The 24,082-nt window shown below is 39.0% G+C and overlaps 1 protein-coding gene across 3 annotated transcripts in view; it reads left to right on the top strand.

The window, feature by feature from the left end:
- Positions 1-24,082, top strand: part of BMPR2 (bone morphogenetic protein receptor type 2) — a 104,536-nt gene that overhangs the window by 75,174 nt on the left and 5,280 nt on the right. For all 3 annotated transcript variants that reach the window (XM_061456081.1, XM_061456071.1, XM_061456088.1), the window contains exons 4-10: positions 7,944-8,054; positions 8,594-8,685; positions 10,726-10,956; positions 14,812-14,926; positions 17,522-17,682; positions 19,417-19,564; positions 20,516-20,652. In XM_061456081.1, coding sequence (XP_061312065.1) covers positions 7,944-8,054; positions 8,594-8,685; positions 10,726-10,956; positions 14,812-14,926; positions 17,522-17,682; positions 19,417-19,564; positions 20,516-20,652 — 995 coding nt within the window. The remainder of the gene's footprint in view (positions 1-7,943; positions 8,055-8,593; positions 8,686-10,725; positions 10,957-14,811; positions 14,927-17,521; positions 17,683-19,416; positions 19,565-20,515; positions 20,653-24,082) is intronic.

Genomic DNA, 24,082 nt, shown 5'->3' with positions numbered 1-24,082 from the left:
ACTAGAAACTGGGGATTTGCTTTTAAGTCCAGGGAAAACATCCGTTTTCAGTTATGAGAGAAAATTGCCTTAGGGTTACTGGTCGGTAGGATTATTTTGTAAAAGAATGTTGCACCGTCTCCCCTCAAAAAATACAGTTCCCATTGTGCTTTTCATCTGCCCAAGCATCGGGTGCTCAGTCCTCTTCCATAGAAGAATTTCTTGCTAAATACACTGTAGATTCAGGTGCCTCCAAAAATTGCATGTGAAATACTGTTCCTTACCTGAGCTTTGGTTTAAGTATTGAAGGTGGTCGCGTTGATAGGTATCAGATATTTACATTTGATACTATCTTGTTACAAAATGGGCACATAGATTTTTAATTTAATTAATAATTTGTCAGGCGCTTACGGAAGACTCAGCCTCACTTGAAATGGACAGGCTCATAAATAAGAATTAGGATAAGGGTTGTTTTGAAACACACACGTATAAAAGCTGAGGTGAACAGCAAAAACAGTTTAGGCGACGCTATTTTTTTGTTTCATTGCTCTCAGGGTATGCATAGGTTTAATGGAACTTACAATTAATTGTAAAGGTCTGTAGAATATAACTGTAAGGAATTCAAGCCGTGTAGTTGCAGCTTAACTAAAACTGTGGGTTTAAATGCACATGGTTAAATTGGTGTAGAGAGCTATCTGATTGGGATTCTTGTTGCGTTTATGAAAGGCCATAACTTATGTCCATGGTATCTAAAAGGCTACTAACATATTTCTCATTGCAAGTTCTCTGGTTTGGTGTTTTTTTCTTTCACATCTTGTTCCCTGCACTAAATGAATTTAAGATTTACATTGAATGGTTTGAGTTATTTTGGTATAGTGTTTGTATTGGAGGCTTTCTTGTCAGTGGCTCTAGCATGATGAAGACTAAACAGTCTTACTGCAGGACATTGGATCAGGAATGAGGTAGCAGTCAGTTGGTTGGAAAGAAATGTTGATCACTCTCCAGGAAAGAAGAGAAAAAAGACCTGATGAGGTGTTTTGGTTTGGTTGGAATGTGCTGCTAGAACGCAGTAAGGGTTGAGGGCTTACTTTACACTGTGGAATATTCCTAGGACATGTTTGATACAAACTATGTGTAGACAGAACAGATAAACAGATTGTGACTGAGATCTGTGGGCTCTTGGAAAGGATGGCGAATTGTATATATTTTCCAAGGACTGAGATCTTATTGCTGGCATGAAAGTTGTGCAGGGCCACTGTGAAAAGAAATGCGACTTTAAACACAAGTAGAATTAATTATACTTGAAAAGTCTCTTTTCCAATCTGCAGAGCATATTTGCAGTCATCTGCAGCTGAAGGCCATATTGCCCCCACACTTCAGCCTTCCATCTCACGCTGTGCTGGTGGTGACTGAACTGTATGGTTTTCCTCATCCTTCTGATCTTATCCTCAGTATCATTGAGATTCCTTAATGGAAAAGCAACTTCTGCAACAGATTGACAATGAACATATTGAATCTATCACATCAAAGAAATAGTTGTAGAATGGCGTGAAGACTCTGCTTCTTTTTAAAGCTGATCTGTATGGGCAGATCTTTGAACCCCCTGTAATTTTACTGACTTTGATCAGAGTCCATACAGCTGTAGTTGTTTTGAAGAATCAGATGTTGCTGTTGTGCTGTGAAGGTTAAAGGATGGTGTTAAAGGATGGTCCTTGCCGTACTTGTTGAAGACTAACATTGCTACTTGGTTATGTGGCAATATAAATAACTACTAACATTTTTGGTCCCTATCAGCTGTAAGACCACTCGGTCTCTGATATATTGGTACCAGGAATTCATTGGGAACATGGATAATTACTTTTAAAATTGATTTTCATTATATAGAATAATGGTATGTTTCTCTAAAATGTTGTTATACAATGCTTATCTGAACTTAAATACACACATGGGTTTTGTAGAATTATTTACTACTGTGTGACAGATACACACATACACAGCTGTGAGTCATTTACATGAAGAGTAGGCAGATTTCTGAAAACAGAATAAAAAGCTTTAATAGCAATATAGAGATCTGGTAGAAATTTGTGTCAAATGTCCTTTATTATATGATTACTCCCATATAAATATATAGCATTGAAACAACATTTCAAAGCCTAAGGTTTCATATTCAAACATTTGAAGATCAGAAGGAAACAACATAATTGCTTGCGCAGTTTTATGGCCATCTTCTTGTGTGTGTGTTGTGATACAGCCTTTAATTACACAATCAAGTTTTTCCCTATGGGATTCCTAGTTTTCAACATGACTGACACTCCCTGCCTTTTTTCATGGCTGTCTTCAGATGTCACATCTTAACAGTGACCTCTGCAGTTTCCCAGGGGGCTCTTTGGCCATCGTCATGTAGCACCTTTGATACAGTAGTAAAGAAGAGTTTTCACAACAGCTTTTATCTGCTATAAGGAGGAGACTTGCCTTCCTTCTCAGTTCCTATTCCATTCACTTCATAGCTTGTTATTTTAGTAATAGTATCAGGGGCAACACTCTGCTGAATGGTGAATTAGGAAATGTGAAAACTCTGCATGGGTTCCTCACAGTTCATCAACCAGGCTGGAATATTTTAGTGTCACAGCACAGGCTTTGGTGCTGGAACCGGCACAAGTAGCTCTGGTAGTGGTGGGTTAGTTGATGCTTTCTTTGAAGTGGTCCCAGACAGGACATATATTAGGGTGGAGGGAGCTAAGGGGTAGCTGTCCACAGGTTTCGTTGTATTTGCAGATGGGAAGGGAAGATACAGGAATCACGCATCCTCTTTCAGGCTCCCAGGGAGTTGTTCTTTATGTTTACAGACCCTTTGGCACTGACCATTGTTACTTGGCTTTGCCTCAGTTTTCTTTGATTTCTCAAAATGTTCTTTGGTAATAGGATAGATGCTGATGTTTAAGTACAGAAACAAGGAGCATGCAGAAGAGGATTTCACTTTTGAAATTTAAATTACAGAGAAATAAGCTTTTTCAAGCATAGGCACAGATTGGAATACTTTTGCATTAATTAATATCACAAGCTTAATGTTTATAATGGGAAACTTAATTTGAAGGGAAAATATTATTCCTCCTGATGCCATTACCACTGTCAGTGTTCTTCGTTCTGTCATTCCTGGGGAAGGTTAGGAAGGCAGCAGTAGACAACCTCTATGTGTGGCAAATGGAAGCTTAATTTAAAAAGATTCAATTTATCGAAGACATTGTTTAAGTGTTTGGAAATCAAAGGCAGTGATGCCTGAGAAAGGAGAGAGAAATCTCTCTGTGGTAGAAGTGCTTGCAGAGAGTATCTGAAGCGTAGGGCTGGGTTCAGACGGATGCCTCACTTCTAACCAGGTACTAGAAGCAATCCCCTTCACTGTCTGCTCTGAAAGATGTTCTCAATTATTTGTGTATACCTTTGGCAAAATTCTCTCCATATACAGGAGCTGTTGTACTCAGGGTTTTGGGAGCCAAAACCAAGCTCTTTATTCGTGGTGAGGTCAGGATGCTTCTGGGGATGGTGGCTTGTTGGTTACCAACTGCTCCTCAGCCAGGAGGTCGTCTCTGTTCTAATGAGATGTGCTTTGTTTCTTTTTCTTACAGTAGAATAAAAGGAAAAGGCAAAAAGACTGTTACACTATTTGCTGTGACGCTTCTTTGTGATAGGATCAGTGGACTTGAGGGAAATGTTGACTAGTATCAGAATTACTGGCAGAAATGTTTCAAGGTAAAGTGTGTACATGCTGGGTGCCTTTTAAATGGCATCCTCACACTGCTGCTTGAAAAGTTGCTAACCCTGTAAGCATCCAAGTGAGATAAGAGGTTGGCTCGTGCGGTATTTTGGGCCTTACAATAGTTTCTGTTAGTTTTAATTTTTTGTTTGATAGATTTTAGTTTTAGATCAGGGAGCCTAAGTGGAAGTTGGGAATAAAAACCTCACATATAAATAGCAGTGAAACAAGCAACTACACTAACCTCTGCTTTCAGTTACAGGAACTTACACTTGAGGAAGCTTAGCTGATATCTTCTGTGTACAAGCAAAGGTAGAATTTGGGTCAGCAGTCAACTCCTTAATCATTGGATTTTCTAGAGTCTGTAGCTAATTCTGCTCAGCGTATGCTATTGCTTTTTTAATGCTGTATATTGGTTATGGAATAGTAGTGAGATATCAGTGTTCCTGGTCTGAAATTTGAAGCCAGTGTTGGACAGATTGGGTTTTGTTCAGTTTGTGTTTGTCACTAAATAAATACCCAAATACTGGTAATGATCTCAAAAACTCAAATGAGCTTGTTGAATAGTAGTTGTGAATGTTTGAAGTCAGTTTGTAATACGACATGAAAGAATACTGAAGCTGTAGAGTAGGTGTCTTGTCATTGTAAATAAACATCAAAAGCAGAGTCCGCTGATTTGGGGATGGGGTTGTTAAGAGTTTCAGATCAACAAAGTCTTCCTTCAGAAAATGTTGTTTGTGCTCTGTGGTGTGCCTGGAGCTACTGATAGGAAGTGTAATATCAAATAAATTTTCATATTAATTACCTAATCTACAGGAGTCACGGTTGTTTCAGGCAGCACTAGAAGTTCATGGAAGACAACATGGAAAGAGATGTGTATACATATGTATTATACATGCTTATTTTTAAAACACCCCATGTAAAGGTCAGTAATTTCTTCTGTTGACCCACACTGATGTGCCTGTGGGTGAGTTAAAATGCATCTTCAAATAATACCAAGCGAATACAGGTTATGTGCTTATGTATATAGAAAATATGTATTATTTTACTTAAAAGGAGATGAAAGATGAAATGTTAACTTCTGCAGATGCCTTGAGAGCTCTGTCTAGTTTTGGCTTTGCTAGCATTTCTCATCTAGGAATTTAAAGGCAAGTTAGCAGCTGATGTAAAAGGCTAAAGATTAAATGTATCCAAAGAAAGAGATGGTTTGGAAAGATTAATAATTAAGAGTCTTGCTCACCTTTGGAAGTTTTTATAACTGGGTCTTTAAGTGTCATGTCCTTTTTGTTCTATTTAAGAAAGATTGACAACATCAAAAGTTGTCAATTATACAAAGCATAAAGGACATATAGAAATAATACTTTTTGTGGGGTTTGGGGGGCCATCTGGGCTTTTTGTCATTGTGTTTGTTTCATGCATTTCTTTTTATGCAAATTTTTAAGTAGAAGATACAGGAAATGAGTAGCCATCATATGCAGCATTTTAGCCACTCGTTGTTCTGAGCTGCACGTTACCACTCCATAGAGGTATTCAGTTACCCTTATTAAGAAATCTGTCTTTATTCTTACATTTCTAAGTGCTGTTCAACAATCTGACAATAGTAACTCACACTGTATGACTGATCTGGCTGTTGGAACATTGACATTAATGTCAAATGTTCATAAGAATTTGGAATTTGCTCAAGAAAAGCCAATGTAAGATTTGTTAAGAAACAACTTTGCTTAAAAAAACAAAAACAGTCCTTCCTGTGGAAGGCCAGGGATGTTGTTTGAGGTTACCTGGTGGCTGCACAGCTCCCACTTAAAGGGAAAAAGCCTCCTGAGGGATTGATCCATCAAGGAACAAGAAGGCAACTGTGCTGTTTCTCTGCATGTTTTTCTTCTGCTGATCAACACAAAAAGTTGTTATTTGGAGATTTTCTAGTAGCTCTCCAGCCTGCATAATGCCACCATTCATGAGCTTCTAACAGGAGAAAGAGCAAATGTGCCAATGCAGCCAGAGCTGCTAAAATAGTCCCTTGCTCAAGATGGCCATGATAGGAGTGGAGGAACAGCAGAATCCTGTTCCAGGGTAGAGGAGCATCCTCATGATGGAAGCATGTTATTAACCTTTTAATTGTGAGAAGAATGAAGTAGAGCAGTCAAACATAGGCATTAGATAGCATTTGGCAAACAGTGGTGGAAATGGTTACTGTATAATTAGCAGCGGGAAGGCTGTAAGTGGCTGCACCCTAGTTGCGTGGTCAAATTAAATACAGCTGAGGTTACAGCAAAAAGCTCAGCCCCTCAAAACCTGCATTTTCTTCATACGTGCCACTATCTTGAACTGATGAAAGACCCACCACGTGTAATGTGTTTTAGAAGATAAGCCAATAAAATGTAAATTCCATTGATAAAAGCATTAAAGTAAAAATTGGGATTTCTCTGTCAGCAGTTGTTCAGCTTCTTACACTTGTGCAGTATTTCATATAGCTTTGTATGACATAAGTTTCCTTTGTGATATTGTGAGTTTTAATATATATGTGTGTATGTTTTGAATTCATAATTTAGGTGAGAACCGTAACGTGTGTTTTTTAATCGCCTTGCGGTAGGAGTCGCAACGCTTACTCCCCAGTACAGCGCTCTATGACAACAGCTTATTTTCTCAGTGAAACTTAATTTACCCAGACCCAGTAGTGATGGTATTTCTTTTGATGGAACAAATTTAAATGTGATGGTGCCATGATTATCACAAGCTCCCTCTTATTTAAATCAATTTATCAAAAATGAGCTGCATGTTATTTTTGCTGGGTGATTTTTCAGATACCTTTATCACTGAAACTCCCTCTGGTATTTGTTTTACCAGCTTTTTCTTATTTCTTCTTACCATTATGGTTATGTAAAAATGGATGTTGTTTTCTTTTAAATTTGCTTTCTCTTCTTGCCTGGTTCTCTTGTGTCTGTCCACACTGGGAATTGGAATAAATGAATCATGTTTAATTCCTTCTAAATGCAGTTCAAGCAGAGCAAATTTGTCAGTTTATTCAGGTAGCGTAGACTGGGAAAAATGGTGTTGCAGTCTCACCTAAAAATTTGCCTGATGTTTAAGCCTTGTGTGCATTTTTTGTTTTGTGGTTTTAGCATAGTTAGGTCTTATTAAAGTCTTTTAAGAAGTACTTTCAGCAACATATAAGACAAGTTTAAACACAGATCCCAAACTTGGTTCTGAAGCCAAAGTAAATGAGTCTTGTAGTGCCACATTCCAGTGATTCTGACATCAGAGGAATATCTGCGGTAATCCATTTTTATATTAAAGTGGCTGGATTTTTATATGCCTACACAAAGCAAGGCTGGGGTCTGACATAGAATCATAGAGTGGTTTGAGTTGGAAGGGACCTTAAAGATCATCTAGTTCTGGAGAAGCATGGAGATAAGCATTCAAGACACTAACAAGTTTTTTCATGAAAACTTTTCCCCCCCTATGGAGAATAAAAAAGGTAACTCAAGATATTTACATTTTGACAAAAATTGAATGTTATTTTGAAAAAGGCTCGATAAAACTAGTTATTTTGTTTAGTGTTTTATTGTTGTTTCAGGTTTCCTGACACTCTGCTGCAGTGGAGATACCTCTGCATTTTTGTGAATTAAGGAGTGAGAATTATGCTAAAATTGAGCACTGACCCAAAACAAAACCCCAGAGTATTTTGAAATATTTATACAAATGGATTATTTGCCTAATAAATGTTGTAGGTATTTGAATACAAAATGTTCAGTTTTCATCACATTTGCAGCATTAGCCGCAAACTTTCTTGAGATTTTTCATTCTGGTAAAAACAATCATAAAAATCTCCTTGTAAAGGCTACAAACCTGGTTCATACCAGGAAAACTGGGTTCAGGCACTGATTGCAGAGCCAGGACTGCATCAACTTGGCCTTGTATGGCTGCGCTGAACTTAGCCAGCTAGAAAGAAGATTCACATTCTGCTGTTGGTGCCTCTCGCTATGGTGGCAAGGGAAGACTGGGAAAAGCTGCCAATGTATGTGTGCTCAGCTGCGTTTGAGCTGATAGCTCTTTTGCCATCCTTAGATTTTAAGAGAAAATAGAGTTTAGCGCAGTCTCTTACAATCCAGAGTACAATTCCCCCCTCCCCATTGCTGTAATAACAGTGACATGTTTTGTAGTGCTGATTCTTTCAAACTTACAATTAAAGAGTATTTATCTTGTTTTCTTTCAGATTCTTCTCATTCTTTTCATCGAGATGAGACTATAGTTATTGCCCTTGCATCTGTGTCTGTACTGGCTGTTTTGATTGCTGCTCTGTTCTTTGGATACAGGATGCTTGCAGGTTGGGTTTGACTTTTCTTTGATTATTCCTTTTTTTTAATTGTTCTTTTGACTATTTCTCAAAGCTATGCTTACATCTTCTGCTCTCCCCAGACCCTATGATATGCTTGTACATAATGCTTCCCTTTCTCCTCTCTCACACTTTATGGTGATACCCCATTCACATGGTGATACCCCATTCATATGGTGATATGGAGAGATTTATCATTTCTCCACTGGCATTTTGGGAGCCATTTTTCTTCAGAAAGACCTCTGCTCCACACAGCTTAAGTAAGGTTGTAAACATGCTTTAGAGTTAATTTCCAGTGACATTCAATTATCAAAATAGTTGCATAGCAGATAGCCTTAAGTTTGTAGCTTTCGGCACCTTCACTGCTGCTTTTACTGACTCTGAGACGATTTTACAGGATTCCCTTTTACATATTATGTCCTTGCCTAAAATGTGTATGTCTTCCAAGTCCCAGGTAAGTTGTATTGTTTTCACTTGTAGCATGGCAAAGAAAGGAAACTGTCTGATTCTCTCCCCATGCCCTTCCATAGGAGACCGTAAACAAGGTTTGCACAGTATGAATATGATGGAGGCAGCAGCATCAGAGCCCTCATTGGATCTGGATAATCTAAAGTTGTTGGAGGTAAATGTTCAATTCTGTTACTTAATCTTCATTTTTATTCAGTGTAACACTATTGGTCATACCACTTCCCAGATACAGTTACGGAAATAAATGCATCAGTGCTCTTGTAATGTTTTCTTCTAACTCACATTTGAAAGATGAAATTAGAAGACAAAAGAAAAGGAAAGGTTACCACAGTTACATTTTGCCTGCTTTTGCTGGTAATTTTGTTGGTGTTGGCTAGAACATGTTCTACCTTGAGAAGACAATACTGAACACTGGGAGGTAATGGAGGAAATTGGAACGTGCTGTATTTCAGCATTGCGTCAAAAGATCAATCTTTTTGTTTGACACAGATGGCTTTAAGTACAGTATCCTACCACAGTCATTTGAAATGCTTTAGTAACACTACTGGAATATAGAATTTACTGCAGGTAGGCAGTATATTGCAGTAGTGGTGTGTTTATGTATAGTCATTCTTCACAGTAGGGTACTCTCTATCTCCATGGCAACTAGAGGCCAACTAGAACTTTCTACTCAGCTTGGTATGAGACATATCATTGTACAACAGCAAAATGTTATGCTCTCAATTGGTATGCTTGATAGAACTTACAGAATGTTTAAAAGCTTTTAGCCAGAAAATTAATTGGTAACATGACTGAGAGAGATTCAGAGTATGGTGCTTTCCTTTGCCCACTAGAAATCACACCTGGAGATGCAGACTGCAAGCATTCAGTATGGTCTGGGCTAATGGTGACGGCAGACTAATCAGGAAAGAAGCTTGGGTGCCTTGGGCCATCAAAGAAGTACTTGAGGCAGAATTCACAAGAGTATAACAATGCCTGTTGTAAATGTGTGCAAAGCCCCAGGTGAAATCACTCATGCTGGTATGCAGTCTTGGAAAAAGCAGCTGCTTTGTTGGTGGAAAGATCTGCTATGAGATCTCCTGTCCTTTTAAATCCAAAGGAGCTGGCTGATTCCTCACCCCCAGTCATAGGGTGTTGCAGAACAAATTGTCTTAACCTGTGCTTGCCTTTTCACATCTCTGTGGGTAGAATACATTCTGGGTTTGTACCTTGAAGTGATTTGCTGCTGCTTTGCAATCCACTGACATGGAAGGATTGAGAAATGGAAAGTCTGTCTGGTAAAGGATGCTTTCCTGTTGAAAACTTTCCCATTGGACAATTCTATCATCCTTAGAAACATTACTTCCGTAATCCCTTCTGATTTCCATTTGTTCTCCATTTGTAAGTATTTAAGATAGTAAAAAGATACTGGTCCGTGAAATCCTTACAGTTTCATGTCTAGGTCTTCCTGAACTGAATATTATTTGAATCAAATAAGTGTTTAAATTCTTATGTAGTTAGAATTTGTTGAGTATTAGAAACCAGGATTCTTCTGAAGGTGGTCCTACGTTTTGGTTTAGAGAAGAGATTGAATCTTTCTTCAGTTGCTATGGAGACAGGAAAGGCCATTCTCTGAAGACTGTCTAACATAGTGGGGGCTAGAATAAGAATTCACAGGTAGTAAAAAACTAATTATTCCTTTCTTTTAAAAACTCTCTACCTCTTTTTGTATCTGTTTTCACTACAAATGCATACGCTTTTATTACTGACCTAAAAGGTACACCTTATAAAGCTATCCTAAACATAAAATATTCATCTTAATGTCTGTGATCTCTGCAGTTAATTAAAATTGATCATGTAAAAACTATAAATGTAAGCAAAGTTTAAGAAGAGAATTAGCAGCACAAAACACATGGATTTTATTGATTCTGTATATAAAACTGTTGAATAGCTTATGTATGATTTATTCACTGGGTATTCAGACTATAGATCAATTTAGTAAGATCTAAGTTGACCTGTGCTGATGTTTCCAATTCCAAAATAGCTTTTATGACAGTAATTCCATTCTAGTTTTCAATGCAAAACATTCACTATACTCACTGTTGTTTCTAGTGTCTGTCGGTATAAAAGTTGGTGTACAGTCTTTTTAGAGTGAAAACTTGGGGTTTGTCTTCATTTGTTGTTTAGTGAACTACTTATTTACATCTATTTGCAGCTGATTGGCCGGGGGCGGTATGGAGCGGTGTACAAAGGTTCCCTAGATGAACGTCCAGTTGCTGTCAAAGTCTTTTCTTTTGCCAATCGTCAGAACTTTGTCAATGAGAGAAACATTTACAGGATTCCACTGATGGAACATGACAACATTGCCCGCTTCATTGTGGGGGATGAGAGATTCACTGCAGATGGCCGCATGGAATATTTATTGGTGATGGAATATTACCCCAATGTAAGTGCTTCAAAGAAATCGATTGGATTGGTTTAGATTCCTAAGAATAGCCATATATAAATACTGATATACTTCAGTATTTGCCAGTGCTTTTCATTGCTGCTTCTTGCACAGTAATGTAAAAATAATCCATACAAATTACAATTTTAATGAACCTTAGGGTGGTTTATTGTAATACCCTTTAAGATTTCCCAGTCAGTTCAACCAAATGTAGTCTGACAAAATCTTAGATTTAGTATTTGCTCTTGGTTATGGTGCAGGTTTCTTCAGTCAACTGCAATATTCAGGTATAGAATCTGAAGAGTTATTTTTACTTAAACATTATTTAATTTAAAACTTTGTCTTAATATTAAGACATTATATCTGTTATGGTAGTTACAGTCTCAGTAGCTACTGAGTAAATGGTGGGTTGTTTGTTTTTTTTACAAAGAAACACAATAGGTTGTTAAACTAGCTTGTGGCACTGTAAATCATGTTGTCTTTTTAGCCTGTTATCTTCCTTAAAGCTTTCTGTGGCATACCATGTTTATTTAGCTGTACCATATATTGATGATGTAGGACACGTCTTGAGAAGGCAGCCTTACTTTCCAGAACCATATCTTCATGAACCATATGTTCAGATCTCCTTAGCTACCTGATGAATGCTTACATCCCGCAAATTCATGGATTTGAGTTCTTAACACTGTGTGTGTGTGTGTGTGCACAAATAGAAACAAAATGCTTTAAAAAAATCTAGCATAAATGTGAATCGCTTTCATGAAAAATCATAAAAGTAATGTATATGGGTGCTATGTGTATGAAAAAGCAAATAATTTGTCTTGTATATGGGAAGAACTTTAACTGTTCAGTTAAAGAATGTTGGTCTCAAGTAAAGGAACTCATATTCCTCCAGTGTGTAAAGGTGATGGCTGAAGCCTGATTTGTTATGAGGACAGTAGGACAAAAACTACTTATTCAAGTAGCAAAAAGAAGCAGAACAGTAATAAATAGCAGTAATACCAGCCAGTCTTAGGCTCTAAGTATGTGCTTGTGTTGAAAGTTAAATGCATAAGTGTACTTAAATATCTAAATATGTATGCAAATTTAAGGCAACAGCGCTTCACAAATATATGAAGGGTACCTTAACTGAAACTTCTAAGTGAGAACACACTTGGATCATGACAGCCTGTAAGAGATGGGCATCTACAGAAAGATTTCAGAAACTGGAAATGACCATAGAAGCAGCTCAGTTTTGCAAAAGCACACCAATATTGGCCTGCTCTGGCAGAATAAGCTTATTGTCAACTAATATTCCGCTCCTGGAGGGGCATGGCATGACTGTCTTAACAGGTGATCTGGTTTTGCTGTTTTCTTGAATGAAAGGGGTTTCAGCTGAAATGTAATTTGATCGCAAATTGTGTCTTGTTGCTAATATAAACAGGAAACGTTAATGATCTGATTACATGCGCAGATGACTCTTCTAACATCATATTATCAGGTTCTTTCTCAATATGGTATTAAGAACAGCAAGATTAGTCTAAAATCAATCCACTAGTGGCTTGGAAGTCATTGGAAAAAGTTCACAGCAGGTGTAATTAATGCACAGTGTGATCCTTAATTCAGGGAGCAGATGTTCTGCTGTGTGTGGCACTAACAGCAGAGAAGGAAGCCTGCTGTGGCAGCACTACTAAAAAGAAATTGCACTGTTCAAACTGAAGCCATAAATCTTGTTTCAAGAAAGAGTAACCCATACAAGACGTGCAGGTGAAATACTCCCCATCCAAACCATCATTCTCCCTTGAAATACTTTCCTTCTTAGAAATAGGAACACACAAGCCTGAACATTTTCACACAGAAAATTGCTTGTGGTGTTGCCTTGGTGAAAGCAAAACAGATAGGTTTGACCCAAATTGTGTTATTATCCAAACATATCTTGAGACAAAAAAAAAGTTAGTGAGCAAGTAATAAAAGGAAAGATACATGTATTTGTCAGCCAACGTGCTGTTCTGATAGTACTCTGAGGTGTGGCAGGTGAATAAGCAGAGAGTAAGTTGCAAGGGATGACCTGGTAGGAAATATGGAATGGTCACAGAATTGTCCCCCCAGTAGTCAGACATTCATGTCTTTTTAGAACAACAGAAAAACTGTTGGAAAAGACATAGAATCTTATGACTGTTAAAACCATCAAAAGTTTGTTTGTATCAAAAGTTATAATCAGAACACATGTCCACCATTTAACATGTAACTCATGACTCTGACAAGAATAATCTTAACTGCAGATATGTATCTCTCTAAATCTTGAATACAGCTTTTCCTGATTGTCATATTGAACTTCACCAAAAGCATAAAATCACAGCCCTCAGCTAGTTTAAAAATACCTGGTGGCTAGCGTGCTCTGCAGCAGAAAGATCTTGAAGTTGGTTTGACATCATCATGCAGTGATTGATTTCCAGTCACACCATGACAACAGTTCTGTAGCCTCTCAGAATGGGCTAGAATCTCAGCCCACTAAGCCAAGAAAATCTCTTACTGCACCCAAGTTGCTGGCAGTGAGAGGCTAATAAAAGTTTTTATATTTCTTAAAAAGCTTTAAACAATAAGGATAAAAAAAGTAAAATTCCTTATTTCTAGGTGGATCCTCAGGGTTTTTTTTAATTACCAAAACCTCTTTGAGATTCATGTAACAGAATTTTAAACAATGATAAAAATGCTTGTGTAAAGCTGTATGAGTGACATTTGTTCTGTGTTTTCACCAAGGAGGTTACCTGTTGGTGGGTTCCTTCTTCTGCACAGGCTAAGCCTGCAAAGCTGTAACTCTGGTAATTTCATTAAGGAGTGTTATGAACTTGGTTTTAGTTTTAGCATTGGATTAAAATGTCTAATGCCTTGATCACTTTAAATTGTGGTGTTGGTGTGCCTCTATCTGAACTGTGCATGTGTTACACACCTGAATGTCAGCTCCAAGTGGCACACACCAGACTTTACATTTGTAAACCAAATGTTACATAGCTAATTTTTTAATAAAGTGGTTTTAGTTGTAGCTATGGTAATGTTACACATTGGTGCATTTTTAAACTTACAGATTTAAACAGGCAAAACCAGGGTAGTTTGTAGTTATAAATATATTGTACTATGTATGCAGAGTCAACTGGATGGCTTGTTCTTCATGCATGGGGATTTAGTTTGTTTAAACCGAGTATATTGTCATTGGGGACTATGTGCATAAAAACTGCTCAAAGGTATTATAGATGGACAGGATCTGGCTCTTGTTTCAGATAGCAGTCTCTGCTTCTAGAAGACCATCATTGACACCCATCCTTCTGGTTTTCTTGGAGATTCCACCACAAATTACTAAAAAATCTCCCATTTTCCACATTTAACTTCTTCAGTGTCTCCTATTCTGAAATGCCTGTGAGTTGTTAGGGTTTTTTGATACAAAAATAGTTTATAGCAGGGAAGATACCAGTGAGAGATGTTGAATATTCTATAAGTGCTATTGGCTTAAAGGCCACTATGTAGTAATTCAGGCTGTTACGTCTGCAGTTAACTAGTTCTCTTGTTCAGTAGAAGTTTTTCAGAACAACAGATCCAAATGCATGCTTTGCTTTGGGTTTATAATTAATATTGCTGTTCCTAAAGGCAATCCCTGTTATTTGTGGTAAATTTTCTGTTCCACTTTAGATAAACCAAATGGTAGTACTAGCAATTAATGAAACGTTGGTCCTGTCTTGTGATTTAGAACATCCGGTTAAATACAGGAGCAGCTGCAGGATTACACCTTACAGGAGCAATGGATGAAACTGATTCTCATAAAGACTCTGAGTTATTCAACTGGACAATGTTTTTAATCCTTTGTTTTGTTCTGGGTATTTTTAGGGTTCTTTGTGCAAATATTTGAGTCTCCACACAAGTGACTGGGTGAGCTCTTGTCGTCTGGCACACTCTATAACTAGAGGCTTGGCGTATCTGCACACGGAGCTACCTCGAGGAGGTAAGGCCAGGAAGGGTGCCAAGATGTTCAAGATACTCTTTTTCTTTCTGTCAGGTAATAGATGCCTGCATTTCTTTTTTCTCTGTTACAGTGTGGTGAGTAGGGGATGGTGAATGCAAATAGAGATTACTCAGAACTTCTGATATGTTCTTTCCTTCTGAACAATCCCATGCTGTGGGCTCTGTCTGTGATGCTTGTATGAAAACATGGAGTAAGAGCTAGCAGAGCCCTAGAGAAAGGCAAGAGGAGGAGGCAGAGTTGTGCAGTGCTGCTGTATCATGGCAACAGATTACTGAAGACCTGAAGCGCTGGATGTCTGTCTAGCAGAGAGCAAACAGATGGGGTGTTCTGTTTGTGTTTGCAGTTCAGACGCATATCACCAAAGCAATTTTTAGTTTGTGTATGAACTATATATATACACAAAGAGAAATAATTAAATCTTCTAACTCCACTGTAGTTTATCACATCTTGATTTTTGTCTAAGGGTGTGGGCCTAGTCTTTGCTGTGTGCAAACAATACTGCTGGACTTTCAGTGTTTTATTAGAGCACTGGATGTGACAGCATATTGATTTATACATTGATTTCTCTGCTTGCATGCTTCAGCCAGCATTTCAGCAGCTGAAGTATCATGATTATAAAGCAGATATACTGAGATCTGTGATTTATCAGGCTGTGGAATATGGCCTGGCACTGAAGCATTAGCTTCTTGGCAGTAAATAAAAAGATGATGTCATTAATTCTACATGAAGGTGCTAATGTTTGGATTAAAACCCCAAACTATGTATCTCAAATGTTAAGCGTCAACTCTAGCAAAGAATGACAACTGAAGAGGCTGTTAAATGTGCGACGCTGAGAACATCTAAATCAGTATTCCCAGGAGCCACTGAAACTGGAGCTATCATCTTCATCATTTAAAAATGAGCAGACAGGTGTGTCCATTAGTAGCCAGAAAATGTGTAAATCTTCCGTCTTAAAGAAGAGACAGCCATAGGCTGGTCTGTCAATGCTAGGAGGGAACTCATGGAGTAGAATAAATTCCACAGTAAAACTGGTTCTATACTGCTGGCTGCTTTACCAACAAAATAAATTGCATATAAACTAGGAACAATTGAGATTATTCTTTGGAAAAGATCAAATGCCTTGCAAGATGGATGTGTTCAGCCTCTCTGGAATAATATTCACAGAATCACAGAATCCTAGGGGTTGGAAGGGACCTCAAAAGATCATCTAGTCCAACCCTCCTGCAAGAGCAGGGTAACCTAGAGTACATCACACAGGAACTTGTCCAGGCGGGCCTTGAATATCTCCAACGTAGGAGACTCCACAACCCCCCTGGGCAACCTGTTCCAGTGCTCTGTCACTCTCACAGTAAAGAAATTTTTCCTGATGTTCACATGGAACCTCCTATGCTCCAGTTTACACCCATTGCCCCTTGTCCTATCACTGGACATCACTGAAAAAAACCTAGCTGCATCATCCTGGCACTCACCCTTTACGTATTTGTAAACATTGATGAGGTCACCCCTCAGTCTCCTCTTCTCCAAGCTAAAGAGTCCCAGCTCCCTCAGCCTCTCCTCATACGGGAGATGTTCCACTCCCTTAATCATCTTCGTTGCCCTGCGCTGGACTCTCTCCAGCAGGTCCCTGTCCTTCTTGAACTGAGGGGCCCAGAACTGGACACAGTATTCCAGATGCGGCCTCACCAAGGCAGAGTAGAGGGGGAGGAGAACCTCTCTTGACCTACTAACCACACCCTTTCTAATGCACCCTAGGATGCCATTGGCCTTCTTGGCCACAAGGGCACATTGCTGGCTCATGGTCATCCTGCTATCCACCAGGACCCCCAGGTCCCTTTCCCCTTCACTACTGTCCAGCAGGTCAGGCCCCAGCCTGTACTGGTACATGGGGTTGTTCTTCCCCGGATGCAGGACTCTACACTTGCCCTTGTTGAATTTCATCAAGTTCCTCTCCGCCCAACTCTCCAGCCTGTCCAGGTCTCGCTGAATGGCAACACAGCCCTCTGGTGTGTCAGCCACTCCTCCCAGCTTAGTATCATCAGCAAACTTGCTGAGGGTACACTCAGTTCCCTCATCCAGGTCGTTGATGAAAATACTAAACAGCACTGGTCCCAGCACCGACCCCTGAGGGGGGGTCTAAGCATCTTCTGAATAGGTGCCAATTCCAATCATAATGTAAATAGTTGGGGCTGTATTTGACACAGGAGTTGTGGATATGAGAGAGAGCATTTGGAATGGCTGTCAGGGCTGTGGCAGCAGGTCTGTGTTCAAGTACACGATGTCTCCCCTGCCGAAATTATGCCGAAATATCCTTGGAAAGGAGTTTCTTGGCAAACACTGAAACTATATATAGCATTAGCCTAATACAATGTATAGCTACAGTGAAACCCCGAATGCCAGTCAGTTTTCTATAGCTAGCATGCTGTGGAGCTCATTATAAAGAAACAAAAATGTTAGCTTTCTAAAAGATGTTGATTTTCTGTTTGTAATAGCCGAGTAGACATAATGAGGTGTTCTCATTTTGCCGAACAGTAGAACTGCTCAAATAGTAACAAGCACTTCCGTATGTCCAAATAGACCATTACAAGCCTGCAATATCCCATCGTGACTTGAACAGCCGTAATGTCCTGGTGAAGAATGATGGAACATGTGTAATTAGTGATTTTGGGCTCTCCATGAAGCTGACTGGAAACAGACTGGTACGCCCAGGTGAGGAGGATAATGCAGCCATTAGTGAGGTAAGTACAAATGAGGATAAAGAAAGAAAAATTATAGTAACATTGAGAAATAGTTGGGTTTGTTGTTACAAGGTGAACGTTAAGGTGGTACAATTTCAGTAAGGAGAAATAGTTGCAATATGGGTAAGAAGTGGCTAAAACCTTGATAGAAAGAATCTGGTTTTATTCTCAGACCACTCAAAACTAAATCTAGCATTTTGAAAGGTGATAGACTGTCAGTCAGCCCTGGAGGCTGAACTTTTCTGTGTGAGATGCAAAAAGATGCAAGGTAGGTTTGGTTGCCATATTGCTTGCAGTGATGTGGTACAGGTCCCTTCAGTCTTATACTGGAAGTATCAACCAAAGACCAAACGTTCTTTGGTGGTTTTGGTGTTAATGTTTCTGAGATGGTGACATACTGCACTTTACATCCTGCAGCCATTCCTCTGTGTGTCATCTGCAGTTTTCTGGACCTGGGAGAGTAAGTGCGTGTAGAAAGATATGGACCAGCTGAGAAAGAACAGAGACAATATAACAGGGAGTACTTGAAAGAGTAGCTTCTGGGAAAAGATGAAAGAATGAGGGTTGTTTAGGGAAGTAAAGACAAGAGACAGGTCTTCAAATATGTAAACAGCTGCTATGAGAAAGGAAAAAACTATTTGCATTCAGTGTGGATAGGACAAGAGGTAATGGCAGTATGTTGCAGAAAGAAAAAAATTAGGTTAGTTATGAAGAAATCTTTCTAATCGATAGAAGGCAGCCAAGGTCTGGAATGGACTGCTGAGGTAGGTTATATAGAATTTGCATCATTTTAGGCATTTAAGGAACAGATTGGGGAAACATCTGCTAGGAGTGGGTTAGAATGGATTCTGGGCAGAAAGAAGAAATTGATTTCTTAGGCTTCTGTGATGTGCTGATTCAGAGAGTGGGGGGTTTGTAGTTTTCTTTTTTTGTATAAGCATAAATACACTGACACCTGAATATAGGCTACGGAAATACAGTGAGACTCTTAAACAAATAATGGTTCAGCGTATTTGTTGGTTTTGTGCTTTTACAGAAAATGCTTACATTCCATTCAAAGAATGTGTTTTTCCAGTGCTAATCACCTTCCCTTAGAAAACAGGTGCTACATTAACAATACCTAATGCACAGGTCCTCTTTACAGATCTCCCCTGATCAGTACAGATCTACTGAACAAAGAAACAGGGAAACCACTGTTTGAAATGGAGGGGTATGGAATAGTCCCATGACAAAATACTGTCCTACAAGTACTGATGAGTGATTGCTCTAATCTAACATATGTCATATTGGAAATGATAATAAAAGCTGCAAGGCTTTTAATAGCCTTTGACTGTGGAAGATGTAGGGGAGAGCCTTGCTGACAGTCCAGGGATATAGAGAATAAGTTCCTTGTTCAGCATCCTCTTCCATTATGATCCATACCTTGGTGTTAACAGAGTAATTTCAGGGAAAAGAAACATTTCTGTTATATCATATAACTGAAGAGAACATTGAGTAAGGGACAAAATTGTTTTGGTACATGCAAATAAAGTGATAGAGTAGGAGAAGGGACTTATTATGACTCAGCTCCTGATAAGAGTCTAGAAACTGGGGACATTGATTAGAACAGGACTGCATTTTCTTTGAGTGTAGAAACTATCAAAAAAGTGGGATAGTTAAAAAATATAAATCCCAATAATAAATTGAATTTGGAAATCACTGCCTGATTAAGAGCTTTGATTTTCTGTTTTCCAGGTTGGTACAATCCGCTATATGGCCCCAGAAGTTCTTGAAGGAGCAGTGAACTTGAGGGATTGTGAATCTGCATTGAAACAAGTAGATATGTATGCGCTAGGCCTTATCTACTGGGAGATATTTATGAGATGTACAGACCTCTTCCCAGGTAACTAAATGAAATGGAAAACCGCACAATACTAGAAAGTGGTACTAGCAACCAAAGCTACTCCCTTGCCATGGCTTTCTAAAGGGAAGAAGGGAAATAATGTTCTCAATTGTTTTTGCCATTAAGTCGGTGCCATCTAGCGTTCAAGATGATTGTTCTCGATAGAGAGTAATTGAGTGTGGAGCACAGTTCATGCTCAAAAGACTTTAAATTCCCTGTTTAAGCAGTTTGCAGGCCTCATGGTAAGTATAATTTGAACATTATTATCAAGCGTTTACAAACACTGAGAGCTGGGCTTATGGCAAGGGCAGTACTTCCAGTTCTTGAAACTGATAAAAGTGCCTAAAGTGACTTTCAGACTTCCCTCATGAAAGAATAGATGGGAAAGTTCTGTGATTTAATGTAGCCTTTATTCAGTCATGCTTTTATTTCTGCTAGTGACATTCAAAACTCAGGGAAATCCTGCATACCTATAACATAAAAGAAGAGGAAGTAGTCTTTTAAAATGTAACACAAGATTGTATCACAACCAGCACCTTCTTCCCAAGATAGAGCATATAGAACTAGTTTGACATGCAGCATTCTCTCTGTAGTAGAACAGCTGCAGTTTCTGTGGACAGATCTTTCATCTCACTGGGCTTCCTCTGAAATGAAGTACGTTAATACAGTCAGTAGTGACATTGCACAGAAATTAGGTGTCATCCTCAGGCTCTTGAGACATTCTGAATGTGCCACTCAGCCAGCAGAGTTTGGAGATGTTATCCTCAGAGACATTGCTGAACAATGCTTAATTCTTGCAATTAAATCACCTGAGTTTTTTTGAAGTTAGACTTTGAGGGAAAGTGGAGAACATTTCAATAGACAACAACTTTGATACTGGGTTTCATCAGCTGAAAGCCCTTGCTCTGCCTTTTATCAGTGATTTTTTTTCTTCCTTTCTTTTGCTAACAGGGGAATCTGTGCCAGAGTACCAGATGGCTTTCCAGACAGAAGTCGGAAACCATCCCACTTTTGAAGATATGCAAGTCTTGGTGTCTAGAGAGAAGCAAAGACCAAAATTCCCAGAAGCATGGAAAGAGAACAGCCTGGTGAGATAGAATCTTTTCAAAGAAACAATCATTAGGGTGTAGTCATTTCTTAAAAGCAATTTTTTAATACATTCTTTCCTTTGAATTATTGTTAGTAATTAAGGATTGGGAGCTGCTTGTGTCTGGACCTAGTGGATATTCAATTCTGTTTTAGAAAAGCCACTCACATGAAAGCTACATTTCTTTTAAGAAAAAATACTTTGGTTATTATCGGATACTGGAGTGCGATACACAAAAGACAACTTGTTATATTAATTGTTAGACAGTGTCTGTAGTATTATACACGAAGTGCCCATATGTTCTCTGTGTGCTGGATGAGAAACATAAAAGCATTTTCTGCCTTTGACATCTTATAAACTAATAATACCCTAAAGTAGTTGGCAAAAAATGTAAATATCCTCTTCCAGAACTAACATCTATACACACTGTAATGCTTTCTCTGAAGTTGTATAATCTTCAGAGTTTGCAGAGGCTACAGCTTCTAGCAATCATTTCATTATAACTACATTAGGAATTTTATATGGCTTCACTTGATCTGCAATTTTTCTTTTCAAGACTATAAACATAGTGATGTTGTTTTGCATTAGTATAGCTGTGGCTTAGAGCCCTGCTTGCTGCTGCAGGCCAACAAGTTATGGCAAGTCAGAACTCTGGTAAGAGTCTGTGTGCTTGCTTTCATCTGCAGCAAAGGTGAGGTAATGCGAATGCTCTTAGTGGGGGGGGGTGCTTGTCTTTTATTAAAAGCAAAGTGAAATGCAAAACAGTTACTACTGGGCTCCACCTGATACATGCTAACTTGTTTAAGCTAAATTAGTTGGATTGCGAGTATGAAAACAATATAGTTGACTCTTACTTTAAATGATACTTTTATTTATTCCCTTACTGAAATTACACCCTGCAATCTTCAGAGACTTTGCTAGTTGATAAGTATGTAGCTACTGTGCAGATAATGGGGAGCCTAAGGCCTCATCTGTGCTGGTACTTGTAAATATGTATGAAACAGTTTTCAGAGAGGAGCATAGCCTCCAGTATTAGCAGTGGTGTAAAACATGTTGTAACTGAGTTGAGAGCTTCATAGAGGAGTTCTTTCATGACACAGTTTTGGCCAGCTGGTCTCGGTTGGGGGAAGAGAGAAAAAACAATCCACACCCAAACTCTATGGGAAATCAAGCAGCAACTGTTTTAACTATGGCCATGTTGGCAAATGCAGTGTTGGAAGAACCAAGCTCGACAGCTGGTTTTGAAGACAGTTATGACTAAAACAGTTCAAGGAGGTTTGTTTTGTTATGCAGACTACCATTTTAAATGTTAATTACGGCCTAACAAGCTGATAGACTTCAGCACTATTGGGTGATCCCCAGATTTAAACTGTCTCGCACATTCGTTGTGTTGTCACTGATGTTTCTGCAAAAATTAAACATAGTAATTAGTGATGAGGATAATAAGTCCAGCTCTAGGTGTGGATCTGCATCATTGCTTTAAGAGAAAAGAAGAAGAAATAAGCAATCCATAGGTCTCTTATGTGCATCAAGCAACCTACTCCACCCCGTGCTGATCTGGGATAACATCTGAATGAGCACTCTAGGAGACATAATGTAGAAAATAAAGCTTCAAATAGCCTCACCCTGGACCCAAGTCCTAACCTGCTGTATCTAATGCATGGGATGAAAGGCTTCTGTCCATTATTTAAAGCTCTGCTCTCTGTTATAATCTCTGTTGGATTATAACACTTTCATGCAAATTTGTCTATTGGAGAAATTTATTTGTCTTTTTCATTTGAGAAATAAAAATTAATGCTTTATTTTGTAGGTCACATAATTAAGGCACTCAAAAGATGTAGTATCCTAAATTTATGATTACCTATGCAGTCTCAGTTTGCCTCCTGAACATATGCGTTATGATACAGACCTTGATTAGCGGTATTGTTTTTCACAGTATACATCGCCAATCTAAGCAGATGATGTGCATAAAATAATTCAAGGGCTATAAACTGAGTTGAGATGTTAGTAACATTCTTTCATCTGCCAGAGCCAGAGCAGAGCCCAAGCTTGACTTCAAAGGTCAGGACTGAAGGATATTAACAGAGGAAAAGAATAATGTAGATTTCCTGTCCCTTCTATCTTTTTTGAGTACTAAAATTTCTAAATAGTGCATTTTAGGATGGATCTCTTTGAACCTGAAATTAATAGAAAACACGTTACAGTGGTAAATGTGAAGGTCTAGAACTTGACTTCTGTTAACTGTCTGTACAGTCATCACTGTGCTTCTTTCATGATCCTTAAAACATCAAAAGGAAAGGATCTGTTAGAAGAGAGACAATATTCAATTGAGCACTGGCTAAATTTACTGCTGGTGAAACCTGTAGGGGAGAGGGGGCAAGAGGGGAGTTTAGGGTGTTCATTAGATACATTGTAACTGTGACTAAATGAAGTTCTGAAAGCCAAATGAAGGCTTCTTATTCTGGGGGAAAAAATGGATCCAGTACACTATTCTGCCATTGACCCTGAGAATGCTTTTAGACTTGCGTTCCTTAGCTGGGAGGGGTGTAGTTGCTTAGGCCTTCCTTTACCTGCTATGGGAAGGGAGATAAAAGGTTTGCTCGTGTGGGAGCTTATCCCCACCTGTGCAACCATAGCTGCATCACTAAGCAGCAGTGACTTGCCAGATGCAGGCGATGCCAGGAGCCTGTTCTGTGGATTAGGAACTCTTGGCTAGTATGCAGAGCTAGTCCTGGCTTTCACTGCCAGAAGTGGACAAGGCAGTTCTGGCACAGAAGCAGTCAGCAGGACCCACTGAATGCCTTAATGCCCAGCTGGGACTGTGCACAGTCATTGGTGCTGGAGAGGTTAAAGCTTGGCTGTAGATGTGAGATGTTCTGGCAGATCATATTCTATTCCTGGGCCACAGACTGACAGCAGGGGCCAATAAATCTCTGCCTGTTTTTTGTACTCCGGATGCAGTGGAAGCAAGAAGTGTTCATTGCTCGTAATTTCAGTTGTCTCCTCTCCAGGTCTCTGACCATATGGCAGCACATTTTGGAGGTCTTGAGCTCTAATTCTGACTGCACCATTCACCCGCCAGTGTGATCCCAGGAATGTGTGTGTGTTTGTGTTTCTCCGTCTGTAAAAGAAGGGCAGCAATAATATTCTCCCATAGCACAGACAAATTCACTGATATTTATGAGGCATTTGGATGTTACAGTAGTGAACAGAAGAAGAAAAGCATGATGAAATGGGCAAGGCTGTGTTATTTGCATATACAGTGCAGGGAAGCAAGGCAGGGACCATTAGCTGAATTGTGGGGATGACAATTTCCAGAGTATCATCAATCCTTAGTACACAGCTTTCGTAAGGCAGGGAGAGTGAGCTGAGCATGAATTAACCAGAGAGGGCTGGCTGCAGGTTGTATGGACATTGGTGAATGTAGCTTT

The sequence above is a fragment of the Pezoporus flaviventris genome, unplaced genomic scaffold, assembly GCF_033815535.1.
Source record: "Pezoporus flaviventris isolate CSIRO_AGI_PZ_B2104156 unplaced genomic scaffold, CSIRO_AGI_Pfla_v1 ptg000001l, whole genome shotgun sequence".
In the NCBI taxonomy this organism is placed as follows: Eukaryota; Metazoa; Chordata; class Aves; order Psittaciformes; family Psittacidae; genus Pezoporus; species Pezoporus flaviventris.
Note: the sequence above shows the minus strand (reverse complement) of the source record. Positions and strands in the feature narration are given on the sequence as shown.